Below are 19884 nucleotides of genomic sequence, written 5' to 3' on the forward strand. Positions count from 1 at the left end.
CCCATTTCTGCATTTGCAAGGCCCTGCTTCTCTACCCCAGGTCTGCACCCACGGAGCTCCTGTTAGAGAAACAACATACCATGGAGTCCGCCAAGAACTCTTCAGGTCTGTCCATAATGACTCACACTGGAAATTCTCAGCTGCAAGACCTGTATCAAACCAGGCTTTCTTTTAGACCCCTCTACAAGAACCCAAGAATCTCCAGAAACGCAAACTGCTCCTGTCCTTGTGGCTTCCAAGGATGCACTTCAGGCCATGCTCCACCATGGAGTGCTCTGGCTTCATCTCCACAGACCTGAGTAGTGTTGGCTATTAATCAGGGCAGCCCATCTGCTGGAAGTGGGGTTATGGGCCAGACTCTGGTGTAGGAAGTCACCATCAGAGCTTTTCCTGCTGTGAAATAGCCAGGAGCTCTCCCAGAGCATCCAAGGGTTCACCAAGGTAGCATGGAACTGACATCCTCTAAGAACTCAGCAACCTGCCAAACCTGAGGTTTGCCAGGCCCCAGAAAGGTCTGATGTCCAGTGAACATCCTCCTGGCCCACTGGCCAAGCCTCCTGGCTCAATAACCATGAAGATAAGTGGCTGTGGGCAGCCCAGAGCTGACACAAGTCCTCATATTCTGAGGAAAGCATGGCACAGATGTGGAGTCGGGGTTCAAACCCCACACTCCCTTTGCTGGCACAGGCCTCAAGCACCAGCAGATGCTGCTGTCACAAACACCACATGGCCACTCAAGCTTCTAAATATATACCTGACCCAGGAGGAAGTCCCATCTGCTGGCAGGTTCAGGACAACAGGGACACTGCGATGAGGAGTCCTGACACCCCATACACACACTGTGGGTATACATGTATCACCATTCTCTTGTTTCTACCCAGCTACTCCAGAAAGAAGGCTTTGCTATGAGCCCTCTTTTCTAGGACAGGAATTGAAGCCAGGAGGCTCCCAAGCACCTATGCATCTACTGGAAACAACTTTCCTTCCATGGGTACTGGCTCCATCTCTTCATCCCAGTGGACCCTGACTGTGGAGGAGGGCAGAGCAGAGGAGCCTCCTAGAGATGGAGATATGCCGGGCCACAAAAGGCTCTATGCACAGAGTTCAGGGGCACCTGTGCAGCAGCCTCGCATCAAAAGGCATATTTTTTTTTTACTCTGAGAATGATTTATTTTTGTTTTGTTTTGTTTTCAGCCCATATCCGGGAGTGCTCTGGGCTTATTCCTAGAAGGGACGAGGAGACCATATAATTTTTTTTTTTAAACCTGGATGCTTTGATAGTGGTTCCCAGTATAAATCTTACAAAAGAGAAGGTGAGGGCCAGAGCAATAGCACAGCAGTAGGGTATTTGACTTGTACGAAGCTGATTCCCTGCATGCTACATGGTCCTCCAAGCCTGCCAGGAGTGATTTCTGAGTGCAGAGCCAGGAGTAACCCCTGAGTGACGCTGGGTGTGGCCCCCCCACCAAAAACAGAGAGAGAAGGTGAACACAAGAAAAGATTAAAGATACCCTAGAGCTGGAGCTGTACAGTGGGTAGTACAATGAGTAGGGAGTTTGCCTTGTATGCAGCTGACCCTGGTTTCGATCCCCAGCATCCCATAAAGTCCCCTGAGCTCACCAGTAGTAATTCCTGAGAGTGGAGCAAGGGGCAACCCCTGAGCAATCCTGGGTATGGCTCCAAAACAAACAAACAAAAAGATTAAAGATAACCTTCACTGGCTAAGGCTATTCGTCAATGAGCTGGAGCTCATGATTTGCACACAAGAAGTTGAGGTTCAATTTCTAGCACTGTATGGTTCCCCAAGTGACCCCTGAGCACCACTGGGTGTGGCCTAAAAGCAAAATAAAGAAACCCAGAGCTCAGAGTTTCCCAGAGTATGGAGCCAGAGTGTGGAGACCCATACGGCAACAAAGATAACTGGTGGGATGGTCTGCACACCAGCTGGACGCAGTCCTCATCGTGGACACGCTCTTCTTTCCATCTCTTAGATTACATCAGCAGAACCATTGCCAAGTAGAAGAAAAGTCCCAGCTCGCCTTCTCTGTGCCTGCATCCCACTTTCCAGTCCACACCCTACCCTCAGCCCCCTTCCCTTCGAGTTCTGCGCCTGAAAACCAGGCGAGCAGAGGAGGCACCTGCAACAGAGGCACAGGGGCCAGTGAGAACAATTTGAGGTGCTTCCAGAGAAGCACACAAAAGTGATGCTCTCTGGGGGTACCCCACCTTACCTGCTGAAGGCTGGGGTGTGAGGGGGGTGTACCTAACATTCCTTTCACCCAGTACTTCCACTGGGCCTGCTGCTCTCTGAAGCACCACTTAGATCTCCGACACTTCCCTCCAGGTCGCAAAAGTCCCAGTGGCAAGAGGGAAGCTGTGAACTGGGCCTAGACAAACCCATGCAGCTGCTCCCATGGGAACCACTTTCATCCTCACATCAGACTGTGTTGGAGAGCCCACAGCCTGACTGGGAGATGAGGAAAATGGAGGCTCAGGGTTAAATCCCTACCCACAGTCACTGGCCAAGTGGACGAGTCCAGACCCATGGCTGCAGACTGGAGCCTGAGTCTGAGTCCACCCTGAAGGCCTGCCACATGGCAGGATGGGTGGACTCAGCACCATCAGGCCCAGGAGAGAGTAGGCCAGGGTTAGTCAGCTGGTAGGACAAAGCCCAAGGGCCCCCAACGCCTACACCACTAAACCCCAAACAGGCTGGGCCAAGTGAGAGCCAGGGGCTGTTGACTGACTGGCAGCAGACAGAGACAATGGAGCCAAACAGCTGCTGTTTATTTTGGGGCCTGGGAAGTGGGACGGACTGGTTAGGACCCACCTCATTCCAACAAACAACTGTAAAAGCAGGGTGGGGAGGGATCCCCCACCCCCAAGCTAACGCTAAGGCCTGGCCACCTGCTGTCAGCCAGTGCAGGGCCTAGGTGTCAGAAACATGGTGCCAGACACTCTAACTCGCCCCTGCCAGGTCCTCACTCTGCCCTCCTTAGCCCAGGCTGCACTTGTGAATGGCTCAGGAAAACCAGCCCCAGCAAACCTACCCCCTGTGGTGTCGGGTTCCAGGAACAAATGGTTTTTCCTGTCTGGGGACAAAGAGGGGGCTGCTCCAGCTTGCCACTGTGACTTTTGTTCCCTGACAATGGCAGGCGCTGGGCTGGCTGAGTGGAGGCACCAAATGTATGGTGGATGTGCAGCCACATGGGCTGAAGTGAGGCTGGTACAACCCTGGAAGGCCAGAAATGAGGCTTCCGGAAGCATCCCAAGCCCCAGGGACCTGCCCCTTCCCAGCTCATCACTTTTCCTAAATCAACTCTCAGTTCTCTTTTCTCATCAGTAAAACTAGGACCCTTCAGTCAGAGTGCCTTTTCCTCTATTAAGAATTAATTGAGTCCAGTGCTTAGAAGAGTGGCTGGCATCTAATTAGTGCTCTGTTCTCCTCTTCCTCTTCTTCCTCCTCTTCCTTCTCTTCCTCCTCCTCTAGCCTGGAAGACAGTTTCCGGAATGTTGCTCATAGTTTGTGAGTTTCCACAATGAAAGTGAACCTCTGGGTCTTGATGTGACAAATCCCATCCATCCTAAGAGCTTTTTTAGTGGGACTCTCCACACCATTTATCACAGATCCAGTCCACATACTCCATGACCCAAGCTGTCCATGGAAAGCTGTGGCTCCTTCAAAATAAACAGAAGTTGGAGCAGAAGGAAGAGGCTTAAATAGAACAAAGCCTCAGTGCCTGACTTGATCCTCCCATGATCCAGACCCTGCCAGCTAGCACCTGGGGGGCTGGGGTGCAGTCAGAGTCTCAGGAGAAGCAGAAAACAAGGGCATCTCTGCAATAGCTTCACCGAGTGGCAGCTGCCCCCAGCACAGACCTGAGATGCACTGACTTCCGGCCTGTGACACCCCTCCCAGTGAGTGCTGACAGCTGCAGGGACCCCGGCTGACAGAGGATGCATCTCCAAGACCAATCCCAATTCCCTGATACTCTCCAGGAGGACTCGGGCCTGTTTCCAACATGGGCAGGTCCAGGGGAGGCCTGGTGCTAAGCAGAGTACCTGGCTCAGTGGCAAAGGTACCAGGCTCAACTCTGCCTTCACCCTCGAGCTCACACCCAGTTGATCTATTCCCACTCACTGTCACCCAGCCTCCTTGTTCCGCTCTGCCTTAGTTCCCTCTCCCTCATAAACTTTTTCTTCCCAGACTCACAGGCTATTCCTCTCATGTCCCTTAAGTCATCCTCCATCACCACTAAAGAGTAGCCCTGATAACATAGCAGCTTTCATGACATCAATAGGCTCTGCCTAGACTTCTCTGAAGCCCTGATCCCCAATCCAAGTCTGATTACCATTTCCCTTCACCTACACAAACACAAGGGTTTCCTCTCAGGGGTCTCAAACTCGCTTGCGGCCCTCTGTGCATTTTGTCGCCCTGCCCTAGAGGAATCTTTTTTTTTTTGTTTTGTTTTGTTTTAGTTGTTTGGGTCACACCCTCCAATGTTCAAGGCTTACTACTGACTTTGCACTCAAGGATCACCCCGACTTTGCCTCCTGCGGCCCGCAGGTAAATTGAGTTTGAGACCCTTGCTTGGAGGCATCTCATTAACATCTGAGTGTTGTCTGCTTGATTGAATCAATATCAAATCACGGGCCTTCCCTCAAGGGGTCTTGCCCATCTGGTAGGCCCAAGAGACTAGAATTGCCCTTCGCTGAACAAACGCCGGCCATCCTGGTCAACATTCCAGGAGAAGGTAAGGTTGTAAAGATTAAAATTCACAGGCGGATTCCTGTCTGCTGTTTGCTGAGTAGTGCCCAACAAGAGTAACTCCAGAAGAACATGGCTGTGTTTGCATCATCAGTCCCATTTTACAGATGGAAAAATGGGGTGACAGAAACTTGATTGAGTGGAATTGAGAGAATTTCCAGAGCCTGAGCCCATTGCTGCAGAGACTGCAGTGTCCTGCTCTTACTTTCTTCTTCCTGGGAGAACAGGGGCATCCAAAACGCAAGCTGGAGCTGACTCTATCACCTGAACTGCATTTAACCTAAGCAAGTAGTGGACCGATTAAAAGAGCCAGGAATGAAAGTCTCCCAGCTCCTATAACAGGACAGGTCAGTTGCATGCATGCACATACACACACACACACATAGGTATACATAGGTACACATCTATGCACACACAGGTGCACACGTTCACACATACAGGAGACCCCAGGAGCTGGGTCTTCATAAGTCAGAGTCTCAAAGATGTCTGGGCAAGAGTTTGGGAGGTAATTTTTGAGCCCCCAAACAGAGGCCCAGTCTGCTCTCAATCCATGCTGGGTATCACCAGTGAACCTCACATCACATTGGTCCTGGAAGAGCTGGCAGGGAATAAATCAGAGTTTAACCTGGACCCCTGAAGTGTATCTGGGGAGCCCCTGTGATATGTTCCCTCACTCCCAGTCATTCTGAGTAGCTGAAGAGAGTACATAGAGGTCAGGCAGAGATTCCTGAACTAACTCACCCTGCTGCCCTCTTGACAGAAAATAACATCACTCAGTGCCAACAAACAGAAAGGGAACCAACTCCCCCAATTGTAGTTGGGGTTACTCCTGCTCCCTTAAATTATCAGCATCGCCTCAGAGTCACCCACTGTAGAAAACCTCAGTGAGTGAATGGCACTTCCAGCTGAAGGCGAGAGCCCAGCTTGGCCCCAGCCAGGCTGTTAGCCTCCAGGAGAACCTGTTTCATCCCCTACCACTGGCTGTGGGGTGTGATGGCCTGGGGCATCCCAGCCAGGGGCCTGCACCTCAATGGGGCTCCCTTCAGGCACCCTCTGACTCAACTCCCCGATTTCCCCTGCCCAGAAGCCACGACTCCCAGAAGTCCTAGGGAACACGAAACTGCCTTTCTCCTATTGCCAAAGAGTGATGACTAAAGTAAATAATTAATCCCGGCTTGAAACCCGATTCAGATGCTGTTCTATTCTCGACCAAACTTTGCACGGGAAGGATCAGTTTGCCAATCCTCCTGGGCTCGAGGAGCCGAGAGCCGGGGGTTCCCATGGACGCAGCTGTGTCTCTCTAGGTGCCCCCACAGAGTTGAGACTCAGGGAAGCAAAACGAGGTGGGAGTCAGAAAAACGGTTCACTCTGAGGTTGCGCTGCCAGCACCGTGCCGGGCCAGCCAGGCCTCCCTCTGTCATTACAAAGAGAAATTCTCCCACACAGGCAAGTCCCTTAAAATAGCCCTTTGGGTCTGGGCCATCAGGAAACGGAATAAAGCCGGGTCGGAATGGGGCCTACCATGAAAGAGTTTACAGAGCAGCCACTTCAAAAGACAGGCACGGACAATCCCTTTACCACAGATGCCCTGAGCAGGCACAAGCAGAGGCTGGCTTGCTCCTCCACCACCACCCTCAGTCCACAGGGGAACAGGCCAGCAGAGACCTCCACACTCTCCACCCCACACCCCTCCCCTCTTGAGCTGGACAGAGCCACCATGTGGCAGGGGAGATGCAGGCGAGAGCTCCTTCCTGGCTTTGGGTTTTACCATGTTCCCTGCACCGCAGTCCCCTCTGGGCAGAAGCAGGCACAGATATAAGCCTCCAAGAGTGCACATTCTGTAGACTGGAAGCCTGGGTACAAGCCCTGACACGACCCTGCTCCACCATGCCTAAAACTAGGAGAAAAACCTCCTAAGGATCCAAAAGAAAACAAACCACCACCACAAATGAAGCACTTGTGAAGTTAAGATGAGAGAGAAGTAGGAATCCAATGTGTAGTACCCAGGTAGCTCAGCTGAAGGTCACTGTTACTGTTGAGTGAGGGTCTTTCTGGAAGGAAAAATCAGAGGTCTCTTATAGGGACAAGGCAGGGAGGCCAGCTTCACTCACTTAATCTCCCATCCCATGGGGATGCCAGGGGCTGGGAGGAGGCTGCAAGTTCCTGATCACCCAGACACCCTGGGTTAGAATGGGTGAGTGCACACACACACACACACACACACACACACACACACACACACACACACACACACACGCACGCACACACACGCGCACACACACACGCACGCGCACACACGCACACGCACGCGCGCGCGCACGCACACACACACACACACACACACACACACACACACACAAATCACTAGCCCCTGACCCCTGACTTTTCACCCAAGTCCCCAGGCCCACTGCATAATCCATGCTGTGGACAACCCCAAGAAGGCTCCTGCCCCTCCCCCAGGCTTGAGAAAGGCTCTTCCGCTTCCTTACCAAAGGGAAATGATGAGAACAGGGAGTGAGAAAGGGGCGGGCAGGGTGGACAGAGAGTGCAGCTGTTTCCCCTCCGCTGGTTCAGCCACCCGGGATGTCACTTCCTCTCCTCAGGCAGCCCCTAGGGATGATGGTGCTGGGAAGGGCCACCCCTCGGAACCCCCAACAACAGGCTTGGGAAGAGGCGAAGGGTCTGAGCCTCTCTCCCAGAGGGAACAGTCCAGGAGATGCTCTCACTCTAGTGTGATCCCACATCTTCCTGACAGGATATTCTGCATCTCCCCAATAGGACCCCACATCTCCCTGACACAATTCCGCATCTCCCTGACATGATCCTTCAGCTCCATGGCTATGACTACTCAGAAGTAGGGGCAGACCAAGGGATTCATCTTTTGAGGACAGAGCTGGCATTACTAATTTTCAGGCATATATTCCTGCCCATGGTTAAATGTTTCTAGGAGTCTTTACACCACTATTTTCTCAGAACTTCCCAGAGCAGCTTCCATAGAACCTTTCCCTCTGAGGCAACTGAAAGAAAGCAGATACCCCATTTTCTGGATGGGCAGCGGATATCTAGGAGAAGATGACCCCTACGAGGAAGAACCATTCCCAGGCCCAGTTCCCTGAATGAGATCTGTGAGAAGCTGAGTTCTGGATTGAGTTCTGGATTAAGGACAGGGTAGTGGGGGGAGGGGGTCATGGCACCCCCTCCTCAGGCTGCTTCTTAGCTGGGTGGCACAGGCCTCTTCATTTCTACCCCCTGAGCCTCTAGACATCTGCTATGGATGCCAGGGGTGAGGAGGTGCCTGGCAGAGTCTTTAAAAGTCCAAGAAAAACTGAGCATGCAGAAAAACAGAAACGTCCACTGGTATATTCCTAATGCTTTCCCTGAAGAATAAGACTTACTGTGGAAGCAGGGGTGAGGCAGGGCTGGCAGGTGGATTAAGCAGGTGGAAGCAACACCAGGTAGGTACCACTACATCTTCAGACTGCCTGGGACTGTCAAGCTCCTTGATAAGAGCCCTCCATGCCTATGAGGAAGGGATTTCCTTTTACTGGCTATCCAGGTATATGGTGGCTCTTGGGCATGAGGAAGGCATGGTGACAAGGTGACACTGGCAACTGCTGCATCCTGGGGGCCAACCAGAAAAGCCCTCCTTCTCTACCCTCCCTCTTCAAGGCCTCAGGGTCCTGACCCTTCCTTCCAAGGCTTGGTAAGCAGAGAAGGGCTTCTTGCCTGTCCCTACACAGCTGGAAACAGTCCTTACCTGCTCTGTCCCCTCTGTCTCTATAGGAGAGAGACTATAGGAATAAATCTGCCTGACAATAGGAATAAATCTTTAGTCAGCTCAGGTATTTTCTCCCGACAGTCTGGGAGAAAAGTCCAATTCTGGGATGTCTACACAATGGATCGCTCTCACCCAATTCTCCCATCGTCTCTGGCCTTCACCCACCTTGGATCCTCACTTTGCATCTTTACATTCTCTTAGACACTGCGTGTTCCTCTCTGCCACATCCAAATCTCTTCCCTACTCAGATCCCTCTGGCCCTGCTCCACCAGGGTTCCCCAGAAATTCCCCTTGGCAAAGTGAGCACTCCCACTACACAACAACTTCTGGACTGAGTGTCTGATTCTAGCAAATGTCCTCACTGGGCTCTGGGTAGCCAGCTGCTCATTCCATCCTGATCACCACTCCAGGAACTAAGACTCATTGGTACTTACTTCACAAGTAAACTGAGACACAGAATTACTAAATAACTCAGAGGGTCTCATGAGGACAAGTGGTAAAAACAGGATTGTCATCTGGGGGTACAGGGCATGGATGAACAGATCCCTCTCAGGGTGCTGCTCGGGCCCAGGCCCCATGGTGCCTCTCTTGGCTCTCAGCTCTGATGGGTATATAGGCTCAGGTATTAAAGAGCAGAATAAGAACTCCAGTCCTGCCATTGAGTCACACCAAAGCTCAATGCTCTATATCTTAATTTCCACATCTGTAAAATACATATAACCATTTCCTGAGCTCATGCATTTGGTTGCTTGGAAGCACATCCCCTACTGGGGTGGGAATGTGCTCAGTACTGGGACCCCAGCCTCAGTTCAACCCTAAGTTCAACCCCGACACTGCAAAAAAAAAATAATAAGAGCAATGAAATTTAAAAACTCTCTCCATGGAAGTCCCAATGTGCACTGCCTAATGGGAATGTCCATTCTAGGCCCTACTCTCCTCACTGAGCATATTTTCCTTCTGGCTTCTTCTCAGCACCAACTGATGATGGAGGTCAATGAGGGACACAAGAGGAGCTGTCCAGGAGAGGTTTGTCCTCCTGCCCTCACAGCCACTGGCCTTCCTAACCGAAACTCCTCATAGCAAACTGCAGCACAGCAGAAGTAGGGCATCTCTCTGGACTCTGGGGCTCTGTAGGCACCCTAATGGATGCTTCCATTACTGCTGGCGATAGCCAGGAACAGAACATGTTCTTTCTGGCTCCCACTCTGCTTCCAAAGCCAGAATCTCCACCCCCTTTCCCACACACACCCCTTGTCCTTCCTGTTCCCTGTATCCCTGTCCTCACCCATTATCCCCTTCCTGGATTCTCAGAACTCACAGGAGTGTGTGACTACCAGATGGATAACACTGTTATTTTATTTTGTTTAATTGGGAGCCAGAAGGGTACAGCATTGCCGGTTAAGACTTTTGCTGGCCAAGAATTGCCTGCCTGGTGACTCAGGCTGAGGAAATTAAGAGGCAATTTCCAGGGGGATGCTGAGCAAACTCAAAGTCAGAAATCCTCCCAACACTCCCCTAATTCCTAGTCCCCACTGGCCATTAACTCCTGCTGGCCCCGGAACAGCTCCCTGGAAAATGCAACAGCTGGCACTTATATTTCTGGAGCTGGAACTGGTCTCCTATGACATCAAATAAGTTTATTTTTTCCTTCCCTCCCTCTCCCCTTTGCCTGCCACCACACAAAGTGCCCCCCCCCCCAATCCTCACTGGGCTCTAAATAGGCCCACGACAAATGGCCACTGTGCTCCCTGTTCCAACGGCCTTGAAGGATGTGGTTAGTTGTTCCGTGAGCAGGGAGTCTTGTCAGACCTGTGAATCACCCCTAGATCACTTCCCTTCTCAAAGAAGAAGAAGTTGTTCTGGAGAATTTGGGTGGGGAGTAAGAGGGCAAGTAAGTGAGCAGGCCAGACTGCCGGCCTACAGAAACAGCTTTACCTTGTTGTCTGTAAAGATGGTCTTACCTTGATACCTTTAAGATGGCTTTACCCTCTGCCCTCTGCCCAGCTCTATATGCCCTTTCCCATTGGCACTGCTCAGCCCTGGTCTAATCCTTCCAGATTTGAACAGCTGCCCCTGGTTCATCTGGTTCTTTTGGATGTTGGGTGCTCTCCATGGGGCAGAGAACCCAAGTTCCCATCTGATGGTGCACCACAGCCCTTACTTTTTGCTTCAGTCAGTCCTTTTCTCTCAGCTTTCAAGTTCTGGATGGACTCAATATTCTGCAGTGAAGGGCAGCAGAAGGAAATGATGTGAGGATGAAGGTCTCAATGGGAAATGGGGCCTACCTAAGTAGAAAACTTTTTGTTTACTATTATTTGTGAAAGGGTCTCTAAGGTGATGTTATACTGCCACTCTGGTTCCTAAATTGTTGCCCAACATTATCTTGGTCTTTTTTTTTGGGTGGGGGGCCACATCCGGCATTGCTCAGGGGTTACTCCTGACTGCTCAGAAATAGCTCCTGGCAGGCACGGGGGACCATATGGGACACCGGGATTCGAACCAACCACCTTTGGTCTTGGATCGGCTGCTTGCAAGGCAAACGCCGCTGTGCTATCTCTCCGGGCCCATCTTGGTCATTTTTTCACAAGTTCTAGGATGTGATAAAACCTGCAAGAAAGGAAACAAAGACCTGGAGGGAGTAGCCAAGGCAGGCACAGCTAGGAAGAGACGGTGTGGAAATGGGAGCCCTGTGCCATAAAGGAGCCAGTCCTGAAAACCCCAGGGCCATACTGCACATGCTCTTCCTTAGGGAAAGGCCCAGGCATTGAGAGTGGGGCAGAGATAGGCATGAATACAGGGCCCAGTTTCCACTAATAATGCTCCTTGGTCTGAATCATGTGACCCATCATCTTGGATCATCTAATAAGCACATCAGAATCTAGAAAGTTCCCCCAAGGACAGGCCAGCATCCTGGACTGATTCACAAGGACCTCCCTCCATTGCTAAAACACAGACATGCCTTTCTGACATGTGACAGGTCCCCACAGTAAGGCCATCCTCACATCTCATCCCACACTGTTCTCTCATCATCCTGCAGCTGGAGTCTGGTCTCCCCAACCATACTCAGAAGGAGGCGTACCAACAAATTGGGGTGCTGACCTGTGTTTGTCTGCCTATGTCTTTTTTATTTTTTAGGTCATACCCAGCAGTGCTCAGGGGTTACTCCTGACTCTATGCTCAGAAATCGCTCCTGGCAGGCTCAGGGGACTATATGGGGTGCTGGGATTTGAACCACCATCCTTCTGGATGCAAGGCAAACACCTTACCTCCATGCTATCTCTCCAGCCCCATGTCTGCCTATGCTTATGCTAACTGGGGAACCCCACGAAATGCCTCACCTCTCTGAGCCTTCATTGCCCCATCCATATCAAAGACTCCCAGTCCCTCTCCCGGGTGGGGTACAACCAGAGAGCAATGGGAGTCACAGAGGAGCCCACAAATTTGGTGTTGGGGGCCCTGGATGGAGCTACCAACACTACCCTGCACCCCTCCTGCATCCCAGTGTTACATCCCATCTAAGGAAAGCTCGCACCAGACGTGGTCTTTTCCTTCCCTGGTGCAGGGCTTTCCTCTTCTAAAAGAATTATTTGCCAAAAGGCCCGCTTAGCGAAGTCAATCATTTGACCCTTTGCGTGGATCATTAGTGGTAATTCCAACATGGCTGTAACATTACATCCTTCTCTATTTGGCCACTATAGAAATCCAGCTTCAGCTTTCCTACAGACAAAGAAAATACAGTACAGAAAAGACCGCCAAAAGTCTCCTGCTGAGCTCTTTCGTGATCTCTCTCTCTTCCCCCATTTCCTTATAGGTATCTGGTTTCTCTTTACCTGTCTCTTCATATGCTAATTCTAGCTCTGATCTCATTGGTTCATCCCCTTTTCTTTTCTCCTTGGCTATGCCCCAAAAATCCGTTTATATAAGGCCCGATTCAAGAAATAAACTCTCTCTCTGGCCTCTCCCTCGCCGCTTGTTTTCACCATGTAATTCTGTGTGGTTTCATTTATTTCATATTTCATATTCATCCGCTCGTGCATCCGCTTGATTCCCAGTGGAAAAATAAACCCACTAAGGTTTGCTTCAGGGACTTTTATCAAGTCCACAGCACCCCAGAAGGTCACTATCATAAACCACTGTGACAGCATTATGCTTCCTACAAGCCTAGCTTTTCTCATCTATGTCAGATGTTTCTTAATCAGGGTTGTCTTTGGGACCCCAATGATTCTTGGGTTTTCCTCTTGACTTCATCCCAAAGTTCCCTTGACAGCTGTTGATTTGTTTTTGAAACTTTTTACCCCATTCTGTTACTGTCTAGAGGTTTTCTATATCTCACCTTCTAACTCACCGATTCTTTCCTCAGCAGGAAAGGTCTCTGATGGTGAGATTTACCAATGAGCTTTTCATTTTCCCTGCCAATTTTTTCAGTCCTATCATTTCTGTTTATAGATTTCTCATTTCTGATCTCAATTCCTCTTGCGTTTTATTGGCGGTCTGCTCTATATTTCTTTGAACTTATTAAACACCCTAAGTATTTCCAGTTCTAAAGTCCTTTTCAGGGAGATTATATAGGTGACTGTTACTGATTGAGCCCTCAGGATTACCATCTTCTCTCATTACGCCTGGTGGTGTTCTGTACTGCTTTACCATGTTGTTTTTTTGTTTTGTTTTGTTTTTGTAGTTTGTAGATTTTTTTTCCAATTCACTCTTAGTGTCCCCCAACTATCAGGGAGAGCTCAGGGGTCACTCTATTGAGGGAGGAAGATTCTTGATCCACTTAAACTACCTCACTAACTTCTAACCTTTGGACACTGTTTTTTCCTTTACATTTGGGGAGTCTATTTGGTCCTCTCCCCATTGGTGGGGGAAATTGTGGCTTCAGGACATGCTTGGAAACCCAATCCATGAAGTTGCCACACTGATATCTCTTGTATGTGCCAGGCATTTAAGGGTTTCTCCACTATCCACATCAGCCTGATCTCACACACTAACTACCTACACAGCTTTGTGAACCTGGAGATCATCCTTCTGGAAAACATCAAGATGCAGGTATCTGCTCTTTACTGTCTGCATCATCCAGACACTTGGGGGTAGGAAGAGGGGATTCAATGTGGTGCTAAGCAAGTCCAAGGGCCCCTCCCAGCAATTCTCAGCCAATTGACCAGTGATTCAATGCAGGGGCACAGAAGACATTGTTCAGGCTTGCAGCGGTGCCAAAACCCTGCTCCTGAACCTCATACTATCTCTCTAGCCATATCAGGAACATTCACAAGATGAAGGGTCAGAGACTGGAGTGAGTTTACCTAAGGCAGCTCATGCAACCTCTAAAAAGAACCCAGCTCTCTGACAGGAGGCTGTCCTGAGCAAGCTGCCTACCCCACCAAGGCTATGCGACAAGGGTGGAAGTCAAGGACTGTCAGGCCATCTCAATGATTGAGATCCTTCCTATCTTCCAGAAACAAATCCAAAGCATAAGAGCCTGCAGTGGAGTGGAGGTAGCTGTTCCCCCTGATGGGACAAACGTGCCCTTTGCTGGATGTCTTGGCAGTGCTTTCACAGCATCATGGAAACCAGCACAGCCCCTCCTGCTTGGGCTACAGGCCTCTCATCAGTTCGCTCAGGCCACAGTGCACATCCCATAAAACCTCTCTGCTCTTCAATTTGCCAAACCACAGACTCAATGCTCAGCATCTGTGGAGAAGAGGATGGAAGACATGATTCTCCAGGACAGAAGATTCCAGACCATAGACATCATGGGGGCAATATGTCCTGCCAGCTCCCCATACCAAAGGGCCTTACCCCAAAGCCTTGATCCTCTTGTGTATGGGAGAATCAGTTGTGCAACAGCCAGGAGAGACTGAGACTGAGTTTGGGAGGCTGGACACCCCATCCTGTTCTTTCCATCCCTGTCCATACCTCCTGAACCTCCCACATGCACACACACATACTGTCCAGTCATGAATGCCCCTGATGAGAGGATCTTTCTTGCAGCTCCTAGATACTTGGTTTTCTCCTCAATCCCAACCAGACTTTGATGACCAGAGACCATACCATGGGCAAAAAGCCAGGGGTGGTGACCAACTGTGTGGTAAGTGACTTCACCTCATCTGGCTCTGCTTCCTCATCTCTATGATGATGGGCTAGGACTGCTGAGTGTCCAGGTCTCACTGCACAGGACACTTTCTCCTGTGACCAGGTTCTGAGGCTCAGAGCACTGTGTGGCCTCACTTGGCAGTGACATTCACAGCCTGCCCCAAACCTACTGTGAATTTTTGTGTGGGAAGCAGAGTTATCCCAGAAAACACCCAAGAAGAAAACACAGTTCCAAGAAAGCCAGACAAGGTTCCTCAGAGAAGCTATTGCTAATCTTAACCCCCCCAATCTTTTCTCTTTCTCTCTCTCTCTTTTTTTTTCTGTACCATTAATAACTGCTTTTAAAAAGTGCTGTCTTCGTCTGACTCTGCCCAGTAATAAACTACTGCTAAATGAGTGCTTGCTTACTCTGTGCCAGCAATGGGAAGGGGGGTACTTTGCACGGATGATCTCACTGCACCCACCGCAAAACCTGGTGAAGTCGGTAGTTACTGTCCCCACTGGAAAAACGAAGAACCTGAGGACCAGAGGAGCTGAATAACCTGCCGAAAGCTCTAGAGCTAGTTAGTGCTCAAGACAGGCTCCAAATAACATGCAAGCCCAGAGTGTGGAACTGGCCACCTCTCTGTGCTATTCACACTAGGCCCACTGGCCTCTTAACATGGTCATAACTGCACTACAATTTGTTTTAATCGAACCACTGGTGGTACACACTAGCATCAAAGTGTCGGCAGCACTCCCAGCTTGTGGTCTGTGCATCTGAAATCCAGAACTCTGGAGAGTCAGAGCTGAGGTCTAAACCCTCAGAAAAGCACCTGCCCGGTGGACCTGAGAGCAGAGTGACATCTGTGACAGCAATGTTGACCATGACAAAACTAGACACGAGAACCTTGCAAGTGGGTCTGCAACGTTGGAGAATGAGGTCAGGAGGGCGATGTTGACCCAAATCCTTCAAAAGGAGCTCTCAGAAAGAGCGAGGGAAACACTGGTTAAGACAGTTGTGCGCGCGCGCACACACACACACACACACACACACACACACACACACACACACACACACAGACTTGTGCACATTATTACTAATGTACACACATAAACAGACTCCACGCTCAGATTTATATGCACACACATCATTCATGAACACATATCAGACACACCACACATACACAGGCAATCTCTCTTCTCTCTCTTTCTCTCTCTCCCCACCCCCAATCCCTCAGGACATAGCCTCATCATCAGGTTTCCCTCCTTCCCCATTTGCTGGACCTTAAAGAAATCCAAAGTTCGCTACCGACAGGGAAGAGTCGCCTGAGGCTTCTCTTAACACCAACCCCAAACCCCTTCCACCCGACATAAAAGGCATTTTTATTTCCCTGGATCAATATGCAGTGCAGGGCTGCTAACAACAGCCCAGTTTTAATTGCTAAAAAGTAATGCTTTCTAAATGTTCCCTTAAGCGCCTAATTTGCCAAGAAGATGCTGCCAGCGATCAGATCTGCAGTCCAGCCTTGGGGGGAATCTCTTGCACCTCCAGCATTAGAGTAAAGAGCCTCAGAGGGGGCCCCCTCCGGCGCCAAGGAAGAGCTTCCCAAGGTGCTAAGGATGAGGAGACAGGGCGGCAGAGATGAAAGGGGGTCGGGTCACGGGGGACCCCAGCTCCAACTCAATCATCCTAAGCCCCTTCTCATTAAGTGCGGGGAGGGTGGAAGGAGGCGCCCCTGCAAGCCAACATTAGCGGCCTCCCTCGTGTCTAGAGATGCAAAGCATCACCGGAGAGGTAGAGGAAATGAACCCGGGAAAGGAAGGGTCACGTCCAGCGCAGGGATGAAAGGAAAAAAAGAAAAAGCCCCGATGCTTCTCACAATGACTTTCAGAGGGAAATCAAAGCTCAGGTCTGGGGGTTGCAGAAGCGTGGAGGATTGCACACGGTTCCCCCAGGCCCAGGTGGGACAGAAAAGATGCTCCTTCCCCGAGCGGCTCGGACCCGTGCTCCCCTGTGCTCCCCGCCCCAACATCCATCAAAGCTCTGGCGGACGGATGACTTCACTGGCGGTAACAGACAAGGGCACCGCCACTTGCCAATTGCAGTGCCCAAAAAAGAACGCGGGGAAGCGGGGGAGCGAGGCAGGACAGAAGACAGCACAGCCCGGGACTGACTGCACTGGGGCACTTAACGGGGACTGCCCGCGGGGTCACCCCGGAGTGGGGGGCGTCTCCAGCCAGCCTCCTCCACCCCTTCCCCACGCAGTCGACCTCCACCCGGGGCGGCACTCACGTAGTGTTTGGAGGGGTTCCTGCGCTTCTCCACGTCCACCACGGTGGCATCTTGCACGCAGTGGGCGAGCATCTTCGCCCCCCCAAGCGAGTAGCGCCCCCCGGCGGCGTCACCTTCTCATCCCGGCCGTGCTCTCCGTTCCCCGGGGCCCCGCGCGCCGCCGACGGGCTCGGGGCGGGCGGGAGGGCGGCCTCGGAGCCCACGCGAGCTCCGTGCGCCCCGGGTGGGCCTCCCTGCCGCGCGCCTCCGCCGCCTCCGCCGCCGCCGCCGCCGCCGCGCTCCGACTCGCTCGCCCGCCCGGTGGGTCCGGCGGGAACTGGCGGCGCAGAGGAGGGCCGGGGGTGTGTCCCGCCGGCGAGGGCGCGGGGCGGGGGCCCGGGAACCCGCTGTCAGCGCGCAGGGGAGGAGCGGGGCGGGCCCGGGGGGCGCGGGAGGCGGAGGCTAGGCCGGGCCGGGCCGGCGGGGAAGCGGAGGGAAGGGCGCGGGGAGGGGCTCGGCCTGCGGAGAGAAGGGGCTGCAGCCCCCCAAAAGCAGAGCGGACCTCGCAGCCGGTCCCCCGCTGAGCTTGCTTCATAGGTACTGAAACTCAGGGTGACTGCTTGCCCAGGAGCAGAGCGCACGGGGAGCCCGGCATTCTCCTCCAGGATATGTGCCCTTTCGCCCTCCCATCTTGACACCCCCTCCCCCAGATGTGTGCATTAGGAAATTTAGTTTATTGTCCCCTCCAAGGTGAGCAAGAAATGCTTTGAGCCAGGAACCACCTGCCTGCCCAACCCTGCCGGTCACCAAGGGCAGAGTTCTCCCCCAAGAAATGTGATCGATCCACCGATCAGGCCATGGATCCAAAGATCTGGGCCTCTGTACCAACCTATGATGTTCTTGAACTTGCATTTAGCAGACTCCCCAGGACGCAGCTGCTTCTACCCAGGGCTTTCCCCCCACGGGACCCTGCGCTCGCGGGCAAGGAGGGCAGGGAACACACAATGGTGGGAAAATTCACACACAGCTCATCATTGATGGAAAACCAGGCTTTCCATACTGCCCACCCCTCTGATCTGAAACAGCCACTTGGCCCTCCCTGGACTCAGAACACAATTACTATTTAATTTGATTTAGCTCCCTTCCCACCCCACCACGTATTTCAACTTTTTTTTTCCTCCATCCCTTCTAGCTTCAAATATTTAAAGAGGTTGGACCAGAGAGATGGTACGGTGAATAGGGCGCTTGCCTTGCACGAGGCTGGCCAAAGCGCAAATCCAGGCATCCCATATGGGTCACTAAGCACTGCCAGGATAATTTCTGAGATTCCTGAGTGCAGAACCGGGAGTCACACACTCCCCCATTCCACCCCCACGTCTCAGCATTGCAAGGTGTGGCCCAAGAACAACAACAAAAAAGTAATATTTTTGCAACTAAGCGGATTGTTTGACTATCACAATAAAGCCTTGTGACCCACTGAAACCTATGAAGTGGGGCCAAGGTTTTGTCCTCACTGCGTTTATATTTTCTCCTCTGTGCTGTAGGCCCTTATACATTTCTTCACTTACACATTTGCCTCAACAGAGCGTCCACTATTCCCAGCCTTCTTGGGGAAGGACTCTAGTACCCAAAGATGCTCCCATTGAAATATCTGACCTGGAGCAAAACATTCCCCTTAGCCCAAGGGATTTTGAATCTCATAAGGTCCCATTTGCAAAATGCAGATCCTAAACTGTTTCTTTAAAGATTACCTCCTACTACCATTCCAAACTCTTAAAAGAGGAACTTACAGGGGCCGGGTAGGTGGCGCTGGAGGTAAGGTGTCTGCCTTGCAAGCGCTAGCCGAGGAAGGACGGCGGTTCGATCCCCCGGCGTCCCATATGGTTCCCCCAAGCCAGGGGCGATTTCTGAGCACATAGCCAGGAGTAACCCTTGAGCGTCAAACGGGTGTGGCCCAAAAACAAAAAAAAAAAAAAAAAGAGGAACTTACAAAGATAGTCTTAAATTCTTTGTATTTTTATGCGTAACATTGTATGAGGAGTATGATATTTAAGAACACATGCTTTTAACTTTTTTTTTTCTTAGCTGGAAAGATACTACAGGGGTTAAGCCACTTGTCAAGCTGATCCCTGTTCTATCCTAGCACTGTATGTGGACCCTGAGCACGGTCAGGAGTGATGCATGAGTAGGAGCCAGATATAAGTCCTGAATACAGCTGGGTGTGCTCTCTCCACCACCAATAAAAGTTTATCTAGACACAGGAATGTAGCTCAAGGGTAGGACACTCCCTTGCATGTGTGAGATCCTGAGTTCTAGCCATAGCAGTAGGAAGGAAAATATTCTCTAAAAACTTAGAATGTTAAGGATTGAGTAAGCACCTATTCTGTGCTCATTACAACACATTACAGGACAGACAGACAAGAGAATTCCAGAGGCCAGTGTTGATGACTTCTGAATCCACTTGGATAGCTGCTTCCTTCCTCCTCAAAGAGTAGAGAGCTGAGTTGGGAAGTGGGGACACCCTTAACACTTTGATAAAATGGAAGAGCTGGAGAAATCCAGTAGTACTTCATAGAGGAAGCTGCTGCTATGCTGGGTCCCCAAGAATGAGGCAACATTGGTTGGGAACAGCTTGGAGCACTCTGCTTGCTTTAAACTCCTCCAGGCCCTAGCTATGGGGACATGTGTGCTTGTGTGGCTCTGTGCTTGTGTGTATCTGTGTGTCTGCAACTTCACTTCCCTCCATAGCACCTGAAACATGGGGCCCAGCTCTCAGTTACTCAGCTCTGTGCACCTCGTCAAGCCCAGAGCTGCTGGAACCCCTGTGAGAACTTGTGGCAGCAAAGTCCAGTGGGGAAAAAGCACACAGTCCCCTGAAAGTTGACCGAGCTTACCACTGTGCCTGTAGAGAAGCAGGAGACTGGCCTCAGGGGCCAGTCAGAGAAGGGGCTGAGGCAATGTTTGAGGTGTGGACAGTTCAGACAAAAAGGGAAC

At 51.3% G+C, this 19884-nt stretch overlaps 1 protein-coding gene across 2 annotated transcripts in view; it reads right to left on the reverse strand.

Moving 5' to 3' along the window:
- SH3PXD2A (SH3 and PX domains 2A) overlaps window positions 1-17013 on the reverse strand; it is a 209086-nt gene extending 192073 nt beyond the window's left edge. For both annotated transcript variants that reach the window (XM_049790804.1, XM_049790805.1), the window contains exon 1: window positions 16912-17013. In XM_049790804.1, coding sequence (XP_049646761.1) covers window positions 16912-16983 — 72 coding nt within the window. In that variant the 5' untranslated portion in view covers window positions 16984-17013. The remainder of the gene's footprint in view (window positions 1-16911) is intronic.
- Between the last annotated feature and the right edge of the window lie 2871 nt (window positions 17014-19884).

The sequence above is a fragment of the Suncus etruscus genome, chromosome 17 (assembly GCF_024139225.1).
Source record: "Suncus etruscus isolate mSunEtr1 chromosome 17, mSunEtr1.pri.cur, whole genome shotgun sequence".
Classification (NCBI taxonomy): Eukaryota; Metazoa; Chordata; class Mammalia; order Eulipotyphla; family Soricidae; genus Suncus; species Suncus etruscus.